Below are 22,340 nucleotides of genomic sequence, written 5' to 3'. Positions count from 1 at the left end.
GCCTTTACGGTACATGCACTAGTTAACAACAACAGGTGTCTCAAAGACCTCACAATATTAGTGACAAAACCCAAACAATCAGACAGTTTTCTACGAGTGACCGCTTTGAGGAAGAACTTCCTTTTAACAGGAAGATAACCCGGGCAGAGCCAGCCTCACTCAGCTGCAGCTTGCCTGGAACCAGAAAAAAAATGACCCCAAAACACTGAAGATAAAGCAGTATAGACTTGATTTAGCCAAAAAAGAAATTACCTGTATGGTTCGTATGAATGCGACTGACACTCTCTCCTCAAACTCGTTGACGGGGGTGTAGAGGTTCAGGACTTTTACGATCTGAAAGACATAAGACAGAAAAGTTAAAAACACAGAAAGAGAAAGGTTTTAGCTGAAGCTTTAGCTGATAATAATTTTAAAAATATTTTACCTGAGCAGTGGTGAGAGCGTGGCACATGGAGCAGATGGCCTCTGCATCCTCGTCAGTCTTCTTCTTCACCTGCAGCAGCTGAGCGGCCTGGATCAGAGGCTCCAGCGTCTCTTTGGCTCCGCAGGTCATCAGACCTTTGTCTCTGAGCCACTCCTCCAGCTGACTCACATTGTACCTGCAAACACGCATGATGAGATAACGCATCCGGCCTCACTCTGGAGATCTTCTCTGAGCAGCGACACCTCATACCTGATCTGCATGCCTTTGCTCCAGGAGCACATGTCTTTGCGTAGCAGCAGGTTGTTGAGTGTGACAGCGCCGATGATGTAAAACTGCTGCTTCACCACCTGCTTGATGAGCTCAGGGTCGGTGCCGTGCTGGCACATGGTGGAGTGGAAGGCGCTGAGCTGACGCAGGATGGAGTCCAGGGTGTAGGTGCCCTCGTCGGCAATGCTTGACGTCCGTTTACGCAGACCCGTGGGCTTAACTCCCGACACGCCCTGAATGGTCTCGTGCTCCAACATGCCAGAGACTGAGGAAACACACGCACACAGGAGGTGTATAAGTACATGTGCTCTACCCGCTTGTTAAATGATGACCAACCGACCCTGATTATAAGTTCAACCCTCTCAGCATGTACTTACTTCTTTTGCATCGAGTCTTGTGAAAACTATATGTCAGCCCAACTACATCTCTGTAGCTAGCTGTGGGTGCCTGAACATTTTATGGCAACTTCCTAACTTCACCAACCATCTAAAATCTTACTATTTTTAAATCCTCGTCTATAATTACATTTATAGCAGTAAAATTATAGTATCACATGGATTTATTTCAGAAATTCCTCAGCTAGAATTTAGCATTTTTTCTTTATTTTGATAGCTTACAGTTATGGCTAACTCCTAACTGCACCTCGTAAATCCTCTTTTTCATGGATGCGCAACTGTAACATCAGTAAGAGCAGATACAGTGAGTACTTTGGACCATATTGAACTGTCAAAGGTGTCTTAAAGCTTGTTTGCATAAAAGAACCAAAGGAGCAGGAAATTACTTATCAAGTGACACACACACACATCACATGTACAGGGACAAACCTATCATGGGCTGGAGGATGTTCTCCATGCATTTGATCAGCTGCTGGTAGATCTGGATGGCCAGGTCGCTGATCACTTGTCTGTACTCTGCGAGGTCGAAGTTGGACAGACAGTGCTCGTTCTGCCTCGACGTGTTGTGTTTCATGAATTGCTGAGACAAGCACAGAAAACAATGTGTCAGAGAAGGTGAACGATGTCAATATTAATCCACGACACAGTCGGTCAATACAAAAAACAAACAAACAATCAAAACAACAGCTTGTTACGTCAAGCTTTATATTTTTTGTCCTTTTGGTCATTTTTAACAGATTAGTATATAAAGGACTGTAACAGCAAGATAATAAAAGAGATTCCTTCTTTCCCGAATATCTAAATACAGTGATACCAGATGTCTTATTGAACTGACTAGAAAAACCTTGTATGTACTGGAATGGGACATTTTCTGTGTTTTGTGTATTGTTGTTGGCCTCACTTCGTCTCCGCTGTACTGTTTCAAACAGTGCAGGAAGCGGCAGGTGTTGGCCAGCCAGAAAGAGACGGTCTCAAAATCATCTCCTCGTTTCTGATGAAGAAGAAAACATCAGCAGAAGTTTGTGTTCACTGCAGAACCTTTTTTAGTTATCTAACGCAAAAAAACATCCAAAAATGTAATTTAAGAACAAAGGAGCTGGAAACGCAAAATGTGAACTTCATTCAAATATTAAAAGCATACGTACCTTTAAGATCTTTTTAATGCTGTTGATGGTTGACGTGAGCAGAGTGCGGACCTTCTGGTCATCGTTGACGTAGTCTGCATGTCTCAGACACATGAACAGGATGTAGGCTGGCAGACCTGGGATCAGATTCACTGCTACACCACGAGGTTTTAGTTCTGGAGAGATGGAGGAGGGGTGAGTTTATTTGTAGATTTTATTTTGTGCAAACCGTGAATTGAGGCTTCAGTTTCCAGGGAGTTTCAGTAATTTCAGGACTCCTTTCCATCTACTTTAATGCTTTAGATAGTGGACTATATCATTAATTCTAAATTCTTACCCAGGATGAGGTTCTTAACCAGTTTCATTTCATCCTCCTTCTTGTACTCTAGCATTCCCTGGAAGTCTTTCTCCCTGCGAGGAATGTTGACAGGGTGGATCGGCTCATCCACCATCTGTCCCGGAGATGTCTGGCCTTCGGTTTGACCGGCTGGAAGAAGCATGGCATGTGACAGTCAGCTGACATGTGGTGGAAACGAGTATATATGAATAGAGATTTTCAGGCTTCGGTTTTTCTCGCTTTACCTCCCATCTCTCCAATCCTCTTGGAGTAAACTTTCAGCTGCTTCTTGAGCTTTCGGATTGTTCTGTCCTGCTTCTCTAGCTGCTCCATTAGATCCTAAAAACACAGCGAGGGACACAGAGGAGAGAACAGTGAGGACTAACAGACAGCATCATCAGACACAGACCGCTTTGCAATGTCGCCCTCCAGTGGCTACAAGGAGGAATCCTACTCTTCTGTTAGTGGCTTTGCAGTGGACATCAGCTCAAACACGGAAATCAAAAGGTTAGAAGATGAAGAGAAAAGAATTTAAAAACTTCCTTGGTGTGATTTATAAATCAACATTAGTGCTGCCGTACTGGTTTTTGTTTTGGGGTTTTTTTTCAGAGGAAGATTGCAGGATTTTTTGGCTGTTAGGAAAAAGAAGAAGGCGCAGTGCTGCTCCGCTGTGAGTTACAAGACACTGTTGCAGAGAATTAGAGCGACACCCTGCAGCATTTCATTCAGAACAATCTCAATTAGTCAGAAACGTGCAAACATGCAGGCAAACACACACGCGGTCTCTACATACAACCATCCGCCGTAAAATGACGACTCGAGCCTCTCGGGATGCCGTGGGGTCGTCTGCCATGAGTTCCTGTCAGGTGACACCATCCACACAAATGAGCGTGTGGGACGCAGCTCTGTAGCGGCTGGTTTAGTTTGTGTATGTATGGCCATGAAAGTGACTCAAATCACACAGTCGAAATGCTGTTATTCACATTTCTACCACTGGAAGAGTTTTTAGCCGTGGTCTTATTATTAGTGATGTAACGTATTAGTCAAATGAGCTGTGGCCATCTTTACGGATAGTGTAATATCCACACTGTTGACCGTCCCCCAAAGTCTTCGTAGTCCCAGTTTTCTCAAACCGTGGGGTGGAATGATTATTTCAGAAGCGTTGGTTGGGGGTGTGACCTTTTCTCAGTGGTGTGTGGTAATGTATTTACAGCAAATTAAAATTATTCTGTGGGTTTTTGGCCTGTTAATAATAAATAATGTGATTGCAGATTTAATATGAGTGTAAGATATACAAATTGTCTGTAGCTGTCAGTAGTTATATGGATATATATCAAGAAAAGTTTGTGTATACACACACCTAAAATCCATTCTTAGGTGTGTGTATAAGTGTGTTGTTTTTATTTTTATCATTTAAAAATTATGCTGAATTTGTGAGATAAAGTTTAGCTCCTCCCCGTATCTATGTGTGGAAGCTGCAGCGTACCAGGTTCTCGTTGGTGAGCCGGGTGATCTCGTGTTGCAGACTGGCTTCGATTCTGGCCTCTGGAGGCAGCTGCAGATTCTGGGCTAAGAGCTGCTGCTGCCGGTTGTTCTCCTCCTTGACGTTCTGCAGCTCGCTGCGCAACGACTCCACCTCATTATCATAAGTCCTCCGCTGAGTCTGCAGCTGGTGCTCCAGTAGCCTGAGAGAGGTAAGAGAGAAAGAGACAGAAATCAGCATCATACTGTGAGGGGGAGAAAGGCAGTGAGACGCCCAGTGCAGAAGGGAAAGAGAAGCTGTAGTTTCCACCAGAAAGTGGTGATTGAGGACAGCAGCAGCATGCTGTGCAGACACTACCAGCAGCCCAGAGTCCGGCCTTTCTGAACAACGCTCATTCATTCTCCTCCTCTCTTCAGAGTAAAAGTTTCTCTGAGGAAAACTGAACCGAGCCAAATCAGTACTCAGAGATCAGGCTCAGGAACGGAGCAGGTAGAGCTGACAGAGGTTCAGTTTTCATTCAACAACCAACATGCAGTATTTCTATCTTTTTATGAAAACTACAGTAGCAGTTAGTACAACAGGAGCACTTCATACGCTTTATTAAAAAAGAACTTTGACTGCCTTTCTTGGTGGATAGACATTGTTTTTCTGTTTTTCCATCAATTTCTCTGATGCAATCCTTTCTTGCTGATGCCTTTTAGGGATCAGTCATTTTATGTACTATAGTTTATACAATGACTTCTATTCTTTTACTAGTTTTTATGATCCAATTGTTTTTCTGCATGCATAAATCATTTTATAATACATCTGTACGAAGATGATTAGCAGATATTTCTTCTTGAGAGTTTGTCCAACCAGTCTACATGTGTTGACTGGTTGGAGAAGACATTCGCCCACATTCCTCGAGGTGTCCTGTGCTTTGGGAATATGGGGCTATCGGCTGTGGTGGGGATTGAACTCGTGTGCAGCCGCCTGTTTGTCACTGATCCTAAACCGTTTTTAAGGTTATAGTAGTCTGGGTTTTATTTCTAAAACTTGTTAAAATATTCCTCTGGATGTGTTTGAACTCTTTATTATGTATTTAAAGTACTGCACGCACACACATCACAGTGCAACCCCCTCAGAGAAAAATAACTGCTCCATGACACTACCAGACCTCTCAAGATTTAAAGGCAAACACTGTAAAAAATAAAAAGCATGCAGAAAGTGATTAACCTCAGTCAATGTCTGTGAACAACACTTAAGAGTTTTTTCACAGCTTTTTAACGATAGTAAGCAGTTATTGAGGAAACACTTGAGTGGATAAAAATTTCAGCCCATCTAACTTCACAAGCCGAAGGCATCACAGCATAAAAGGAAGAAAAATTCCAAGGTCAACTGACATTTAACAAGCTTTCATAGCTGCATAAAACATGGTTAGTACAGTACGAAGACACATCCTGCTTCACTGTCAGAAATAAATCTAGAAACTCAAACCAAAGCTTTGCATCAGTGACTGTACATTACACAACACCTAAAGAAAGTTTTACATTATAGCACCCTGCGAAGTGTGTGGCAGAAACAATAAGGAAGACAAATAATCAGAAGGCAGTCAAAATAAACAGACTGATGTGAGAGAAATGAAGTGTGAGAGAGAAACGTGAGCGAAGAAAACCAACGGGTCACATCCTTTCCCGTGAAAAAAGGCAAACGTGTCATGCTCAAAAACACTGTTAAACCTGATGGTCTCCTTCAAGCCCTGATTAACCAGCCACAGCTCTCCGTCCTCATTCAGCTTACGTAAGTCTGGAGCAGCAGATCTGACCGACACACAACACAAAGCAACATGAACATTACAATGGCACAAAGAAACGTGATCGGGTGAGCGGGACCACATGAGCAAGAATATTTATCTGAGGTGTGATAACATCCTGCATCTGGTCTTCAACACAAAATAACAATAATACTAATTTGTGTGATGTCATAAAGTTAAAGGAAGAAAACCTGTAAAACCTGATGTACTGATGATGTGTGAAGTCCTATTTCTGACTCAATGCATTTCAGTAATACATTAAAGTGCACCTATTCCGCTCGTTTCTAACCCCTTCTGTCTTTTACAACAGCTGCATCAATCTTGCCGCCTCATTAACAAGGTTAGAACAGCAGGTGGCGCTTCTCTGCCTGAAATGACCAAATTAGAGATAACTACTTTCACAGGGATCACAAAGAGTAAAAAAGACAAAGGAACATCTGGAACAGAGCCTTTAGTGTCAAACCTGAGATTATGGTTGACAGAGATGAGATGGACATATGCAGACCTCATTACTGTAACAGTATGTGCACAACAGAAAATAAAGAAAAAGTCCACTTTAATCATTTATTCAACCACTGCAGGTAACAGTGGTATAAACCTACTGATGTGAATTAGCAGTATTTTATATGTGTGTGAGTGAATGAGTTTGTTCTTGCATTTACTGAGTGATCCAGTGACCGAACTTTGTAGTCAGTGGGAACATAAAAAGGTCAAGAAATGGGACATAAACAGAGGGATGAATGCAGCGATACAAAGTTGAACTTTTAGGGAAGCTCTACTGTAAAACAACATTGTCGCTGTAGATATTTATAATCTGATCTCATTGATCTTATCAGCTGTCAAACATTTGGCCTCATTCAATAAAATGTGCACGTGTTACTGTGCACAGTAATGTTTAAACTTGCAAGATTACTTTCAAATTTAGCTCCCGCCGCCTCCGTGTGCAAATCCAAATCATTCTATATTGAATGGCATGTGGCTGTTTTTTGCCGTCTAGAAACTGTCATACTCCGTTTCTCTATGAAGTCGAGAGTGAAAAGGGAAGCACGGTTGCTAAAAAAAACAAAACAAAAAAGTAAAGGGAGTGAGAGCTTTGAGGTAGAAGCCAGAGAAGGCACACTTTTCTGAAGTGTTTCCTTAGGAGCGAAAAGCTTGGACTGCAATAGCCGAGGCAGTAAATATTGTGTCTCCAGAGACTTGGAGCGAAAGGTGACACGGGCAAAAGTTTCGACATCAGAGCTGCGGTGAAAACTTGGAAACAGACCAGAAGAAAAAGGAGGCAACGGTGAAGGACGAGCACCACCTGATCCATCACCCAAAGCCATTTATTATGCCAAAGTAGCATTTAGTAAAGAGGCGATGTTAACTGTCAATTAGGATGATCTCTATTAAATTAATTGTGCCAAATATGCTTGGATTATTTATTTTTTAATAAAGCCACCTTAATATGCTACGCTTTCGGCAAAAATGTGTGAGACAGAAAGGCCCTCATGATAGTCTGAAGCTGCTGTAAACCAGCTTTCAGGAAAAAAAATATGGATGAATTTGGGATTTCTGCACGAAACGTTTGAAATGTTCACGCGCAGATTTGTGAATGAGGCCTAATGTCTGCACTGTTCTGAAGCCAGTAAAATTATTATGAGGAAAAGTAAATTGACTTAACATTTTAAAATACAGAGATTGTAACATTTTACCCTTTTCCATTTTAGTTGTGCACACAGACTGTATATAAAAGATGGAAGCCCTGCTGTGACGTGTTTTGGACTTTACTATCTTCGTGTTTTGAAATTGGATGAGCAGGGGTCAAATCTAATTAACCCTTTAAAGCCTGAACCATTAAATAATAATTACCAGAAAATTTACATTTTTTGAAAATGGAAAATTCTGTGTTGAACTTTGTGACAAAATTTTTAAAAAGATTATAAATTAAATATTAATTTGCAAACATGAGCTTTAATTTTTGTCATATTTGCTACATCAGGTATTTTTTTCGTGCAATGTATTGTGTAAATTAATTTGTTTTTTTGGAGAGTGGAGTGGGGAAATCACAGTGATACAACATGTGCAGCATATGAGGTCTGAATAATAATAAGACTTGAATCAAGTGTTGAGACAAAAACCCCCAAAAAACATCAGAAGGGTGCTCATGTGGCCATTTTCCAATAGATTTCTCTCTACAGTAACTTTTTTGCAATCAGCAGTCAAATGTTTGCAAACCTCTTCTGCATCTCCTTCCTTGCTGCCTCCCTCCTTTATATACAGTCTGTGGTTGTGTGTAAATGCACGCTTCCTTACAAGTACGCTGTGCATCGCTGTTTTAGCGTAATAATGAAAACAATTAAAACATAAATGAATCATTTCATGCACCATTCATGCCAAACTCCTTCTATAAAGCTGAGGCTGAAGCTCTACATCGGGATCTAAACTGTGGCACGGTTAGTCACTTTGGGCGTAAAAGTCAAACCGAAACTCAAAGCCATCTCCCTCGCTGCTCAGATACTTTCATGCTGTTAAGTGAAGCAGGTCCTGCAGTAACTACAGCACCGTGAATACAGAGATAAAGTCACAACAACTGTAGAGCCACTAAAGTTACAGAACTCTTGACCCATGCAAACCATTTTCTCACTTCCCTCATGAGCCACATAAATATTCTTGATGTCAGTAAGTACAGCTACATATACACAACGTCCTCTTTCTGTTAGGCCAAAACAGAATCTAATACTTTATTTTGCAGCGTGTTCTCACTCCTGCACGTCAAATATGCCGTTTTTGCCGTCTGTCCACCATTATGTACAAGAAGTTACAAAGACCTGCTTTAGGAAGCTGAAGGGTTAATCATCCAGAAAATGTCTTCACGTCCTACTTCACTTTTTAAAACCTTTTTTCACTTTCTTTTTTTAAACGTTAGAAGTCAGTCATATGCATATAGTATTAAAGACAGAAAATTAGGGGACTAGATTAGTTTATCCTAATAAAGTTCTTTCATCCTAAACATAGTTCATCGTAATGAAAATGTCTTCATGAGCTTTAGTTGTTTATTTATTACTCTAAAGGGCAGACAGATGCAGCAGTATTATATTTTTCAAACAAGTTCAAAACAAAAAAAATCAATATAAAATTAACATCCATCCATTTTTTTTCAGTATTTTCAAAATGTTTTGAGTCTCAGAAGGAAGTTCAAATGTTCAATTTCACACATTTTTTTGGAACTATTTTTAATCGATTAAAGGATTTTTTTTGTTCAATTATTTCTGTAACATTTTTCTATCCGTCATATTTTTCAAATCCAATCGGCACACTTCACAAATAAATAACACTGAACCTAATCAGTCAGCTAGTTTCCAATCAGTAAGACGAAATTACAGATCAGGCCCACAATATACCAAAATGATGTGAACTTTTCTTTTCTCCTTCATCTTTCCCTTTCAGTTTTACTGGAAGATTTGGTTTAGACACTGAACACATTAGTTTTAGGAAAAACTAACGATGAGTTGGGTAAGACACGCCGGCGGCATTATTTGACGCTGTGATAATGAAAATAGGCGCGTTATTCATCATGCTTTTAGGGCCAAAAAAATGTTACGCTCTGCTGCTCAAGCTTTCATCAGCACTACAGACTGAAATCAGCTGCAGTAACATGTCATTTATAACCCAGTATTTCAGCGACAGTGTGGCCATGCATGCTCTGCTCCACGATGCATCGGCCACGTCTCATCGGTTACCTCAGCCTACTCAGGAGATCACTGACTTCCAGCTGCTGACGCATGAACCTAGGAGATCTGACAGGACAAACAGGGATTCACACACACGGCGCTCACACATACACGGTATCATAATGGCACTAGAGCATACAAAGGTTGATGTGAGCCAGTGGAGGACAATGAGTAAAGACATGGAGGTGAGGAAGAGAAGTGGCTGTAAGAAAGTACCTGTTGGTGTCTTTGAGGCCTACGTAAGCTTGCTTGACTTCGTCGTCCTTCAGTTTGGACACGTCATCTTTATACACTGAAGGCTCCGTCATGGTCTCCTGGAAATAAGCAAAGAGACAATAGAGAAACAATACTTGTCACTTGTGATCAAAAGTTTTGATGTTTTTTGGGATACATGACTAAGAACCATTCACCTAATGAGACACTGGTAGCCAGAATATATGTATATCTGATACATATAATATTTGCATCTACAGTACTGCGGTTATCGCCTTTTTTTTTTTTTTAAACCATCTGAAACAACCTTCAATCAATTTTGTTCAAGTATTCATGACTAGGGATGGGTATCGAAACCCGGTTCTTGTTGAGAACCGGTTCCCACTGTTTCAATTCCTTGGAATCGTTTGCCATTTTTGCAAACGATTCCCTTATCGATTCCAGTCGCCCCGAATGACATCACCACGTTGCGGAGCGTCATTTACCTGGCAGGGAACACGGCGCCTAAGCGGTTCACATGCTCAAAAGTTTGGTTATACTTTACGAGAACGGATGACAACAGGGCAACTTGCAATACTTGCAAAGTAGATATTTAATTTAAGGGAGGAAACACTACGAATATGCAAAAGCATTTGCTCACAAAACATGCGATGACCTTAAATGAATGTCGTGTTTTTAAATCCGCTCCGGACTCGTGAATCTCAACCCAGCAGCAGCGGTAACGTTTGCACGTCCTCTCCCGTTAATGCGGCAGGTAAATAATCAACTAACAGTGCATATTATGTTAGCGCGATCTGCCTTATTACAAAACCTGCCATTACTGTGCATTTAGGTGACCATGATGAGAGAGACAGACAGAGTCTGGTTGGCTCAGATGCTGCCAGCTCTCGCTGCAGTCTACCGGTAGCGTCTCCTTTCAGGCCAGGATAGACGAATGTCACCGAGCAGTGACTCAGTTTGTGGTAAAAGGCTGCCACAGCAGATGCCCTCGATTTCACTTTGGTAAGTGAATGTGTTTAATTGTAGGCAGGGACATTACTGGATATTCTTGTGTAATTGCTACAGAATAATTTATGTTACACTTTGTTATTGCTACAGGAGAATATTTATTTTATTATTTTACATTTACAATTTTTTTTCCTGGGGACCCTGTGACACTCCATTGAAGAGCCGTAGGCTGGATCTCTTAAGATGTCACTGTTGGGTTTGTAAGGCCATGTTACTCCTAAATTTCTACCTTGTTCAAAGAGAAGATATAAAACAAAGTTCTAAGCTAATCGACCTTAGTGTTCTCCTTTTTGAAAAATAAGAATCGATAAGAGAATCGAATCGTTAAACAGAATCGAAAATGGAATCGGAATCGTGAAAATCTTATCAATACCCATCCCTATTCATGACAAACTCATATTATTCAAAAACCACAATTTCAACTTGCAGGGAGCTTTCATACTGAAGTACAACACACACACACACACACACACACACACACACACACACACACACACACACACACACACACACACACACACACACAAAGACAAAGGACAAGACAAATGTACAATACACAGGTGAAGACAGTGTCTGATTATAAATATGACTATTATGTCTTGACTCTTTAATTTTACTTCTTTTAATTATCTGTTCTTTTCCTTTCTCTTAATTTTGTAAATAAATACTGCTTGGTGTCAGATGAGCCCCAGTCTCCTCATAAATCTGAACTTGATCTGATATTAAAGTGATTTAGATCTGTTTACACCTCATTATGTTGTATTGAACAGTTAGAGTTAAGGGCGGCTTAAACTCTGAATTCATATTAACATTTAAAAGCAGAACCTCTATGCTTCAGTCAGATATCCATGCTATTCAGGTAAATATTTATATATTATATAACGCTCCACTAATTCTACACATGTAATTGTAGCCAAATATGAAATTTTAAAATCTATTACTTATGTCTTCTTAAACTATTACTTTTTAGCACATCTATACTGATCACAGATTCACTGGCCACACATTTAAATGATGCTCAAGTGGTACTAAAGGGCCTAAAGTGTGTCAAGAGAATATATTTCGCACACCACCACCAGCCTGAACTGTTGATACAAGGCACAATGGGTACATGCTTTCCTGTTATTTTGCACCAAATTCAGAATTTTCTGAACATAATTTCCTCTGGGATTAATAAAGTATTATACTTTATTAGGTATTAAAATAAAGTATAAAGTATTTTCACTAGTAAATTTGTGTATATCAGCTTAAAATTAAGCAGGCTGTCTTGACTATGTCTACACCCCTAAAGGCACTGAGCTGCTGTAATGTGGTCGGTTGGATATTTGATTAACAAGCAGTTAAACATCTTTGTACCTAACAAAGTGGCCATTGAGGGTCTATCCAATATTAAGCTACACTGATTCAGTTATCTTTAGCAAAGGATTTCTCACTTATTTTCAGATTCTTACCCACTTACTTAACTTTGTATTACAACATTTTATAACCGGTCATACTTGCTCCACATGGAAATATCAGTAACTTCTTTGACCTTTCTACTTTAGTCTTCAATTTAGGTTACAAATGTTCACACAGCTTCAAGAGAACGGGACTTAATGTGTTTCACTGAGTGTGTGAAAGCAGACAATGGCAGCGAGTCGCATCTCTTCATTCCAAAAAGTTAAACTAATGCAGAATAAAAGACAATAAAACACAACTGAATCAGGAAAGCAGTTGTTTTATGTTGTTTTTCATTGCTGATAGCGTCCTCGCTGTAAATGGAAACCAGAATAAATGCTGTAATTCTGTGTTTCACTGAGATGCCTGAGGATGTTTCATACACAGCACAGACCATGAAAAAACATGTCAAATACTCGTGGTTGATGCCATTTTTCAACTGTACCTTCTCATCCTGTGGGGAAGCATGAATGGAGGAGAGAAGGTGGAGACGGGGCAGTTAGGCACGATGGACAGGTTGAAGCATTGTCAATACGCAGTGTGAACAATGATTTTACTCCCAAAAAGAGTTCACGTGTCGAATAAATAAAGACTCGTTTTACGATCCTAAGCTCAATGAAGTTTTAGTTTTAAACACAACAAGAGTTATAACTTAAAATTAGAAAAAAATTCTTTGGGTCAATAGAGTTGACCCATTTTTTTGTTATCTGCTTACTAACAACAACAACAAACGCAGACAGAGATGAAAACACACAAATATGAGAAGGTGGATGTAAAAAAAGCAGCATTTCATCCACCTTCACAGTTATGAGACCTTGTAAAACATGACAACATGCCAAACACATGTTTGTTTTTCTCTAATTGAATGTGAACAAAATAAAGAATATCAAGTGCTACCTTGTGGTGCATGGCCTCCTTCTGACTGACCAGCTGGGAGCGCAGGATTAGCACCTCCTCCTTGCGGACCTCCAGTTCCTCACAGGAGGCGTTGAGCTGTTCCAGGAGCACCTTGTAAGCTGGCGAGCCCGGAGCACCGGCGCCTGTAGCAGCGTTACCGAGCAGACTTTTCCTCATCTCCTCCAGGTCATGTTTCAGCTTCTTGTTCTCTGACTCGAGCTCCTGACGCTGAAAGATGAAGTTACAGTCAGAAATACGAGCAGAAAATTTGACTTTGTTTTCATTTGCTGTATAAGAAGCATTGATGATGTCATTCAGAGGAGTGAGTGGAGGTTAGGACACCTATGGTCATGTTACTTACCTTCAGGGACTCGTACTCCAGCTCAGCCCCACGAGCCTGAAACGAAAACACGTTTATATACTTTTAATCTGTAGTGATAATTATTCATGTAGATGATTTTGGTCTGAGTTGTATTTTTTTACCATAACCGTCAAATTTATTTTATAAGTATTGAGGAAGACCTGAACCTGAACAAGCTCTAATTATATTCTATATCATCTCAAATATCCATTATCTGACTGAACTGCATGTTAACAGACCTTTCAACTTTTGGTTTTAGATCATCTGTTTTTCAGTGAGTGCAGTGAAAATGGGTGAAGGTACCATGGCACTAGCCCGCTGCAGCTGCTCCTCTCTGTTTTCCAGTTCGTTGCGCAGCAACTGCTTGTCTTGCTCCAGCTCTGTGACACGTTTCTGCAGCTTGAGAGTTAGCGAGGTGTCGATTCCTCGTGTCACATCCTGCATGTGAGAAGAACGATTACGAATGTGCCACATGAAACGTATTGAAATGCAAATGCTTAAAGCACATAAACATCAACTATAATAACATTTTCAAACACTAATATTAAACATCTCCTAACTTGTGTTCCAGTTAGGGTTATGCTTCACTTTAACTTTAATGATTTGTTTCCCTAATGGTTGAAACTCCATCTTCAGATCACAATTAATTTTCTTACTTCGCGGCCACGGGTACCATCTTCCAACTCGGCGTACTCGGAGTTGTACGTGTACTCTGATTCGTTGCTGCTGTGGGTAGAATCTGTTCTCCTGTGGCCAGGCTTCGAGACGTTCTGCAGACAAAAGAGGAAATAAGCCTTTTAATTTGAACAAGTATTGACTCGCACTCACTCTGCTGCGCTTGCAGATTAAAAGTGCAGTTAGGCACTGAACACTACCAAGCATCTGCCTTCCACAGAGTCTATGAAGAGTCAGTATTTCTGCTGTTCTCACCTTTTCTGGAAGCTTAACATTTAAACAAAGGTGTAGAAATGTGGCTCATTGCTCGCAGTACATGAGCAAATGTGTTGCTCACCGAAGAAAGAGCCATCTCCTCCTTGAGGTCGTCGTATTTCTCCTCGAGGCGAAGGTGTTCGCTCAGGAGATTCTGGTAGCGAGAACGCTCCTCGTTCAGGTCGGTCTCCAGCTGTTGAGTCTCCTCTGCTATCGCACGAGTCATTTTCTCTGAGGGGTAAAACATAAAGAACAAGTCGTTTCAAACTTTGCAAAGATGAAATTAACTGAGCTGTTGGATGTAACTTAAATGTATGCGGTGATGCGTACCTGTCATCTGCTGACTCTGTTCCTGAATCAACCGATTCAAGTCGTCCTTCTCTTTCTTCAGCAGCCCGTTCTGATGCTTCAGCTCTGCCACCATCTAAAAACACACAAATATGATCCTTACATCACAAATGATTAAACCTTTCTTACAGAACATACTGTGTGGGACACATTTGTTGCTGAGATTTTTTTTAAACTAGACTCTTAGATTTGTGAGAATAATCTCATGAAATGAAATGTAATGAGAGATGTTATGATAGCGCTGCAATGAGTCTGACTCGGTCTGTGCTGTTCTCCAATGTCTCTTTGCAACAGGGGAGTCAACTCAACTGTGTGCAGTGGTGTGGGTTATTTTTCTATCTAAAAGCAACATTTCCAACAATTACATCCCTTTAAACCTAAATCTATGTCCTGCAAAAAGCACATCAGTATTTTTGGAGGGATTTCACTCTAAGGGAAACTAAACATAAGTAAAAACAATAACAAAAATATGTATCTTTGATACAGTAGCTCAACCCGCTAACAGTACTTTGGCCTAATGAGCAAAAAGAAAATTAAAAATACGAAACTATCACAACTCTTTGGGTCTTCAGTCTAATAGCCTTCACTGGCAACAGTGTAAAGAAAGACAAAGCAATGTAAACTAGAGAAAACAACACACACACCAGCTGTCTCACTAAATCACTACTCTCCTGTGCTCACCTGCCCTGGGGCAATACCGCCCTCTGAGCCCACCATGTGCCCCTCTCCCCCCGGTTCGCTCTGGCTCCTGAATTGCCAATATGTGTAGTCAAGCAAAAAAGAACACACAGTTTTGTGATAAACATGATATATTTCTCCTGGAGACTACCGGGGACTTTACTTATTAGGGGTCACTGTTGATTCTAGCTTCAAACTAATAATGTGGATTTTTGAAGTAGTCTGAGAGACATGAGAAAGAGGAGGGGAAAGAGAGGCGGCGAAAAAAAAGTGATGTGATTAAATTCATCCGCAGCAAGCGAGCGTTCAGTATGCAACCAAAATATGTGGAAATTAATAAAGGAAGAGAAAGAAGTGAATGACAATGAAGAGAAATATGAAGATGCTAAATATTCATGGTGGACAGAGATGCGTCAGTGGCTCCTGTCTTACTTTCTCCATTTCGTCCCTGTAACTTTGTGCCCAGTCCTCGATGGTCTTCTTCTCCTGCTGCGTGGCACTCAGCTCCTTCTTCAGCCTCTCCAACTCCTCCAGCAGAGAGGACACCTGGTTGGCTTTGTTCTTGGCATCCTCCTCCACCCCACGCAACCGGTTCAGCTCGCCGCGCATTCGCTCGCTCTCCACTGTGTAGGAACTCTCCAGGCCGACTAGCCTCTCGTTGACCAACCGGTTTTCCTTGCTCTGGGTGTACAGGATAAAAGTTAAGCTAAATAAAAACCCGGATAGAGAACAAAATAAATAAATAAATAAATAAATAACACGACAGGTCAACGTGTTACCTGCTCGTCGATCTTCCTCTGCAGCTGCATGATTTTGTTCTCCATGCCTTTGTTGAGCTTCTTAAAGTGTTCGACTGAGCGAGCCTCAATCTTCAGCTTCTTCAGCTCACGCTTGGCCCTCATCCTGCGGATGCAGCACTGCAGGTAGACGATGGCTTCCAGGCAGCGCTTGTACCAGCACCGGGCCAACCAGCCACGAATGTGCTTCTGAATGATTACCGCCTTATGCTCCCGCAACAGCTACAGCCACATACAAAGGCAGTGATAGAGAGGAAAAGAAATACGAGTACATTAAAGTGAATTTTAGAAAAATTACACTTCCTTCTGTCCACTGAAAACTGTGCAAACATAGAATAACAGAATATAATATTAAAAACAGGAGTGTTTTCATGACTCACCGCCTGATACTTCTGCCGGGCCATGTAAGCTCTGAGGATGGTTTGCATGGCCAGAGCGGCTGCCTGCTTCTGCTTGTAGCGTTTCCTCTCCACGTACATCCTCTGGTACTTCTGGATGATAGTGGCTGCCTGAGTGCGGCGCAAGAACTTGGCCAGGCTGAGGAGAAGCAAGAGTCAGGATTCAAATTCTGCACACCTCTAGTTTTTAGCTGGATAAAATGTTAAGTGCCACAGTTCTCACCAGCGGGCCTGGTATCCTCTGGTGAACCTTTGTATGGTAATGGCAGCACTGCGCTTGCGCAGGTACTTCTTGCGTGCCAACCAGCAGCGGATGGTTTTTTGGATGCGGATACAGGCGGCACGCAGCTTGTCTGCCCTCAGTTTCTCCAAGTAAGCCACCTGACCGGCTCTGAAGAAGATCTTAGTCTTGCCAAACTGATATTTATCCTGATCCTGAGGGACAAAAGAAGCAGTGATCAGAGGTGAAACGAACTCAGTCATGATTTAAAAGTTGTTTTAATCTGTTGTTTTATAACACAGAACTGTAAAATGAAGCAAGGGACCAACTATCTGACCTGCACTAATTTCTCCAGAACGTTCTTGCAGGTCAACTTTTTGTCAGCGAGGACGTCCTTCTGCTTCATCAGCACTCGGTAACGGCTGAAGAACTCCTGATACGTCCATCTGACAAACAAACACAGACGCTTACAATCTGATCCTTTCAATTTATCAAATTTTCCTCTGAAATACTTTAAACACCAAAAGCTGGAAAGATTCAAGTATTTGGAGTTTTGAACGGCAGACTCTTTGATCTAAGAAGTTATTTTGAATTTTTTTTTTGCATTGAGCATCACATTGAGGGAGATGGTACTAAACTGTCTACATTTTCATATGTAAAACAATTTATTCAGTAGTGCTGGGTGTGTGACGTTTTGCTGTTCGTTGTATAGTCGTCTCTTTACTTTAAAATGTATTTAATACACTATGTTTTGGTTTTGATTTGGCTTTTCAACCTTTATTATTACCTCTACACGTCTCCTGGATTTTCTGGGGAAAGTAAGAACTGTACACATACTGGGGAAGCTCACGGTGAGATGAGCAGTGACAGCATTTTTGAGCCTCTTCACCGTGTCTATGTCTATTTGAGTGAGTTAATCCAGTACTCATCACTTCAGCTGATCCAACTGCTTGCACTGGCCTTCTGCTATGCAAATGTTATATTTCTTCTATATGAACACACATTAAATAATTAGACGTTTACAGTGTGAGTCAGTCACAGTGTTGCTGGGGTGCATCAGTACCTCGATGGGAAGCCTGCAGCAGAGATCCGGATGGTTTCCAGGACGCCGCAGGCTCTGAGCTGCTGCACCGCACGTTTGGGATCAAACCTGCCGATATCGAATAACCACAGCCAATGTGAATCACGTATACACAGTTTTGTACAATAAAACACTGCATAAACATGCAGTGTTACTGGTGTCTAAAATATAAACAGAGAACTTGAAAAAGAGATAAATCTTCCTACAAAAACAGCAGATTATAAAACAACGCTGAAACTCACGAGAAGGCCAACTTGAAGTCATTGGGTTTGATACAGCGTACGTAGTGAGGAGTGGTCGCGTTCAAAGTGTCCATCAGCTTTTGTAGAGAGTTACGAAACTACAAGAGAGGATCACCATCATCATCATGACCTAAATCCCTTTTGTAAAATTAAGATGAAAGTCTTTAAAGTTCATTGAGTCACAATTAACAGGCTTCAGATTTCCCAAAATAAACTCATAAGAAAGATAAAATACTGGCAACTGCTTGTGCTTCGCCTCCATCTCCTAGTAGATACATCTATGATAACAACTTGAAACTCTTACGTCACCTCGTTCTGGAGTTATCGCATTCACAAACTTACGTGTCCACGCCTAATGCCCACAGACACCCACATAAAAACCACACAGAGTGTCTAAGTTACACAAGTCCAGCTAAGAGTGAGACAGGCACCTGACAGCCGACAGTCTTCTTGTGCTCTTTGCTGCTCGTGTCCCGGCTCTTGTCGGGTTTGATGCTGAGACGGGTGCGGCCCCCGGTTCCCTGGACCTGACCAGTGGGGCTGGTTGCCTTTTCCTCGTCCTGGAACAGCTCCACCAGCAGGTTAAACTAAAAACAACAGCCCACTCATAGTTACCAGCTGATAGCGACATGAATCCTAAACGATAAGATGCATCTCTGCTGCTGCCATATTGCTCAGGGATTCTGATTACTGGTTGTGATGTGGTTTTATAAACAATACCACGCTTTTCTGCTGCTTTTCAATGTCCCAGTGGAAATAATAAATAAATAAATAAATAAAAACACAGATAATAAAGGTTGAACATGTGAGAACTTATCTTACCGTCTGAAATCTTACTGTCCCCAATATGTTTAATTTAATATATCACAATATGCAATCCTTCTTTTTAGATGACTTAAAGTTCATAAACAAAGGCTTATATCTAACATAAGCATTTGGGTCATTCTAATTTAGCAGTGTCCAATATTGTAAACGCATGTCTACTATTTAAAACAAACCAAACAGCCTCTGCCTTTGCCTCCATAGACAAACGTACTTTAGAAGGTCCAGCTGCCCCTGAGGAACACGGTGCCTGCAATGATGCATCATTCCTACATTTGTGCATGGCATCACACACTGCAGATAATTCTGACTTACTGATATTTCATTTTGTTTCAGTAATTAGGCTTTAGTTCAACTCCTACAAATCACAAATGATTTTTTTTATGCCGCCATGCGTTCTGATTTTTCTTACTTACCGTGCAGTGCATACTGGCTTACAAAGCAGGACAGCAGCTCTATTTTTGCGACACTGAAAACCATCACTATGAGCACTTACTGTAAAACCGAAAAATGTTTGGACACTGTGTTTGCAAATCTCATAAACCCATATTTTACTAACAACAGAACATATCAAACGTATCAAGTGTTTAGATATCTGAGAGATTTTACTATATCGTGAAAAAACATTGGCTCATTTTGAATTTGATGGCAGCAACACGTCTATAAAAGGTTGGAAGTAGGGCTGCCACGATTTGTCGACTAGTCACGATTACGTCGACTATCAAAATCGTCGACGACTGATTTAATAGTCGACGTGTCGTTTGAAGCTTTGTAAGATCACAAAAGACGAAGGAATAAGTGGCAGGATTTAAGAGTGTAATAACGGACTGAAACAGAAGATGGCAGCATTGCATGTACAAGGATGTCAGCTACCGTTAAACCCCGAAGAAGAAGAAGAAGCAGCTGTGTCCCAGAATTCATAGCGCGGCCCAGCGCAGTTTCCAACAATGGCGGCAGCTGGTTAGTTTTAATGTTACTCTTATTATTCTTTCTGGGTCACAAAATAAACGTTTAACATATTTTCAGGCGAGAATGTAGCTGTGTAAACCTCAAATATCTGCTCAGTTTATCAGGACACCACATATTTTCAAAAGCGCTCCGACGTTTTCGGAGACATCTGTTACCCACTAGCTCGTTAGCGAGCCGGGGGCTAGGCTCACTAGCGCCGTGAGAACACCGGACTCCCCGCAAATCGTTTTCAAACCCACCGCTGTCTTTCGCTACTCAGGTTAAATATATATGAGTCACTTAGATAACTTAAAATGTTATTGTTTGGCTTTTTTTTTTAGTATTTTATTTGTTCCTGAGTAAATCAGTTTGTCTGAGATTAAAGTTATAGTTTTTACACAGCTGAATAAACGTCAAGCAGACAGCTGATTATCAGAAGTGTGAGATGCTCCAGAATATACTCCAGTGTCCTGTTATATTTTAGATAGCAAGGAGTTTATTAAACTTCACCGAAACAATCCGCAAATTTCATTAAAATTTAATAAACTATCATCTTGTCTTTATTTTTAGTTAGCACAGACCTTAAACACTTAAAGCTGTAAGCTAATGATAGTTATATAAGAGCAGATGCTGCTGGTGCAATAAGCTGTAGTTTTGCGTCCAATGGATGATGATCTGATTAGTCGACTAATCACAAAAATAATCGGTGACTAGTTGACTATCAAAATAATAGTTTGTGGCAGCCCTAGTTGGAAGCGGTGCAGCAAAAGGCCGTTAAGTAAAGTGGTACTAAAAAGAAACAGCTGGAGGATAATAACAATCAGGTTAACTGGCATCAGATCAGCAACGCGGTTAGGTATTTAACAAAATGAGCATCTTAGAGAGGCAGTGTTTCTCAGAAGTAAAAGCGGCCAGAGGCTCACCACTCTACCAAAAAAATGCTTCTACAAATTCTGGAAGAATTTCAGAATAATGCTCCCCAACATAAGATACTGAATATCTCATCATCTACAGTACATAATATCAAGTAATTCATCTGAAGAAATCACAAGGGACAAAGCCAGAAATATCAATACTGGATGCTTATGGCGGCACTGCATTAAAATCATGCATGATTCTCTCATGAAATCAATGCATGGGCTCGGGATCACATCCAGAAATCTGTCTGCGATATCCATAAAGCTCCATAATGCAAAGAAGGAGCTGTATGTGAACACGATCCATAAAGTCCACCGTCTTCTTTGGGCCGAAGCTAATTTGAAATGGGCTGAGGCAAAGTGGAAAACTGGTCTGCGGTCCGAACTAAAAAGGAGACGTGCCATCTTACTTATTCAGCACCCCCTGATAATATGAAGGTGCGGTACAGCCAGTGAAATTAGCAGCTTGCACATGTGGAAAGGCACCATCAGTGCTGAAAGGTTTATACACATTTTAGAGCAACATATGCTCCCATGCAGATGATATCTTTTTCAGGGAAGGCCTTGCATATTTTATGCTAAACCACATATTACAGTTATTACAACAGCATGGCTTCGTAGTAGAAGAGTCCTGATGCTTAACTGGCCTGGCTGCAGTGCAGAGCTTTCACCAACTGAAAACACTTTGAGCATTATTAAGTGTAAAATACACCAAAGAAGACCCTGGACTCGCAGACGCTTACAGACCGTTGTGGTAAACTTTGTTTTTTTCTTATACTGGCACATTTGATATGTTTTGGCTGATTAAAAAATGGGTTTATGAGATTTGCAAATGATTACATTCACTTTTTATTTACGACTTTTTTTGGAATTGAACTTGTATGTTTTCAATTTACAAATGCAGTGTGGAGACATCAGAGTGAGTTAATTAATTAAAACTTCTACGGACAAAACAACCAAAACAAAACAGCTCGAACGCAGTTTGAGAGTTTAAGTAGAAGAGCGAAAAGATTGGTTGATTTGTTGATAAGTTTTGTTAAATTCAGTCACAGTCAGAGTTGTTACAATGCTTTACAAACAAATGTAATTAAAAGGTTAAGTTTTGTCATATATGACAGTATGCAGTGGCCATATATGAGTGTACGGCATCATTATGCCATGAAATAATATCACAAACATGTCATGTTCCATATGACATGAAGGTTATATGAGAAGGATGCTGCGTTATGTGTCGCTGCAGTGCCATGCTGCTTCTAACTAGCATCATTAAGCAGGACAGCCACATCCACAAAGGCTTTACGTGCTGCTCGCTCTCAGATAAAAATACTTTCCTTCCTTCATCCCTTTATTTTCAATGTTGAATCCCCCCTTTTAGTGCTTTCCATGCAGCAAACAAAGGCATACACAAAACTCAAATCTCCTCAGTGCTGTTAGAGTGTATTAACTCACAGACAGAGACAAAGAAGGAGGAAAGTCAAAGGAAAAAGCTAAAGCTAAATGAAGAGCTA

The 22,340-nt window shown here is 40.8% G+C and overlaps 1 protein-coding gene across 5 annotated transcripts in view; it reads right to left on the bottom strand.

The window, feature by feature from the left end:
- myo5aa (myosin VAa) overlaps positions 1-22,340 on the bottom strand; it is a 65,535-nt gene that overhangs the window by 4,623 nt on the left and 38,572 nt on the right. Inside the window, exons 15-41 of one of the 5 annotated variants that reach the window (XM_086271440.1) lie at positions 18,577-18,732; positions 18,146-18,243; positions 17,886-17,972; positions 17,160-17,268; positions 16,826-17,037; positions 16,585-16,741; positions 16,187-16,426; positions 15,840-16,088; positions 14,712-14,805; positions 14,464-14,612; positions 14,108-14,221; positions 13,755-13,889; positions 13,452-13,487; positions 13,091-13,318; positions 9,752-9,849; positions 9,545-9,601; positions 5,749-5,829; positions 4,034-4,232; positions 3,341-3,406; positions 2,793-2,886; positions 2,548-2,697; positions 2,232-2,386; positions 1,988-2,077; positions 1,516-1,666; positions 674-956; positions 425-599; positions 253-333 (exon numbers count right to left, since the gene is read on the bottom strand). In XM_086271440.1, the coding sequence (XP_086127566.1) occupies positions 253-333; positions 425-599; positions 674-956; positions 1,516-1,666; positions 1,988-2,077; positions 2,232-2,386; positions 2,548-2,697; positions 2,793-2,886; positions 3,341-3,406; positions 4,034-4,232; positions 5,749-5,829; positions 9,545-9,601; positions 9,752-9,849; positions 13,091-13,318; positions 13,452-13,487; positions 13,755-13,889; positions 14,108-14,221; positions 14,464-14,612; positions 14,712-14,805; positions 15,840-16,088; positions 16,187-16,426; positions 16,585-16,741; positions 16,826-17,037; positions 17,160-17,268; positions 17,886-17,972; positions 18,146-18,243; positions 18,577-18,732 (3,744 nt within the window). The remainder of the gene's footprint in view (positions 1-252; positions 334-424; positions 600-673; positions 957-1,515; positions 1,667-1,987; positions 2,078-2,231; positions 2,387-2,547; positions 2,698-2,792; positions 2,887-3,340; positions 3,407-4,033; positions 4,233-5,748; positions 5,830-9,544; positions 9,602-9,751; positions 9,850-13,090; positions 13,319-13,451; positions 13,488-13,754; positions 13,890-14,107; positions 14,222-14,463; positions 14,613-14,711; positions 14,806-15,839; positions 16,089-16,186; positions 16,427-16,584; positions 16,742-16,825; positions 17,038-17,159; positions 17,269-17,885; positions 17,973-18,145; positions 18,244-18,576; positions 18,733-22,340) is intronic. The other 4 variants (XM_086271127.1, XM_086271201.1, XM_086271276.1 and 1 more) reach the window with 4 other exon arrangements.

Source organism: Aulonocara sp. 'chitande type north' Nkhata Bay, linkage group LG1 (genome assembly GCF_057382095.1).
Source record: "Aulonocara sp. 'chitande type north' Nkhata Bay isolate Kocher_YH1m ecotype deep benthic linkage group LG1, A_spYH_male_GT1.1, whole genome shotgun sequence".
Lineage (NCBI taxonomy): Eukaryota > Metazoa > Chordata > Actinopteri > Cichliformes > Cichlidae > Aulonocara > Aulonocara sp. 'chitande type north' Nkhata Bay.
Note: the sequence above shows the minus strand (reverse complement) of the source record. Positions and strands in the feature narration are given on the sequence as shown.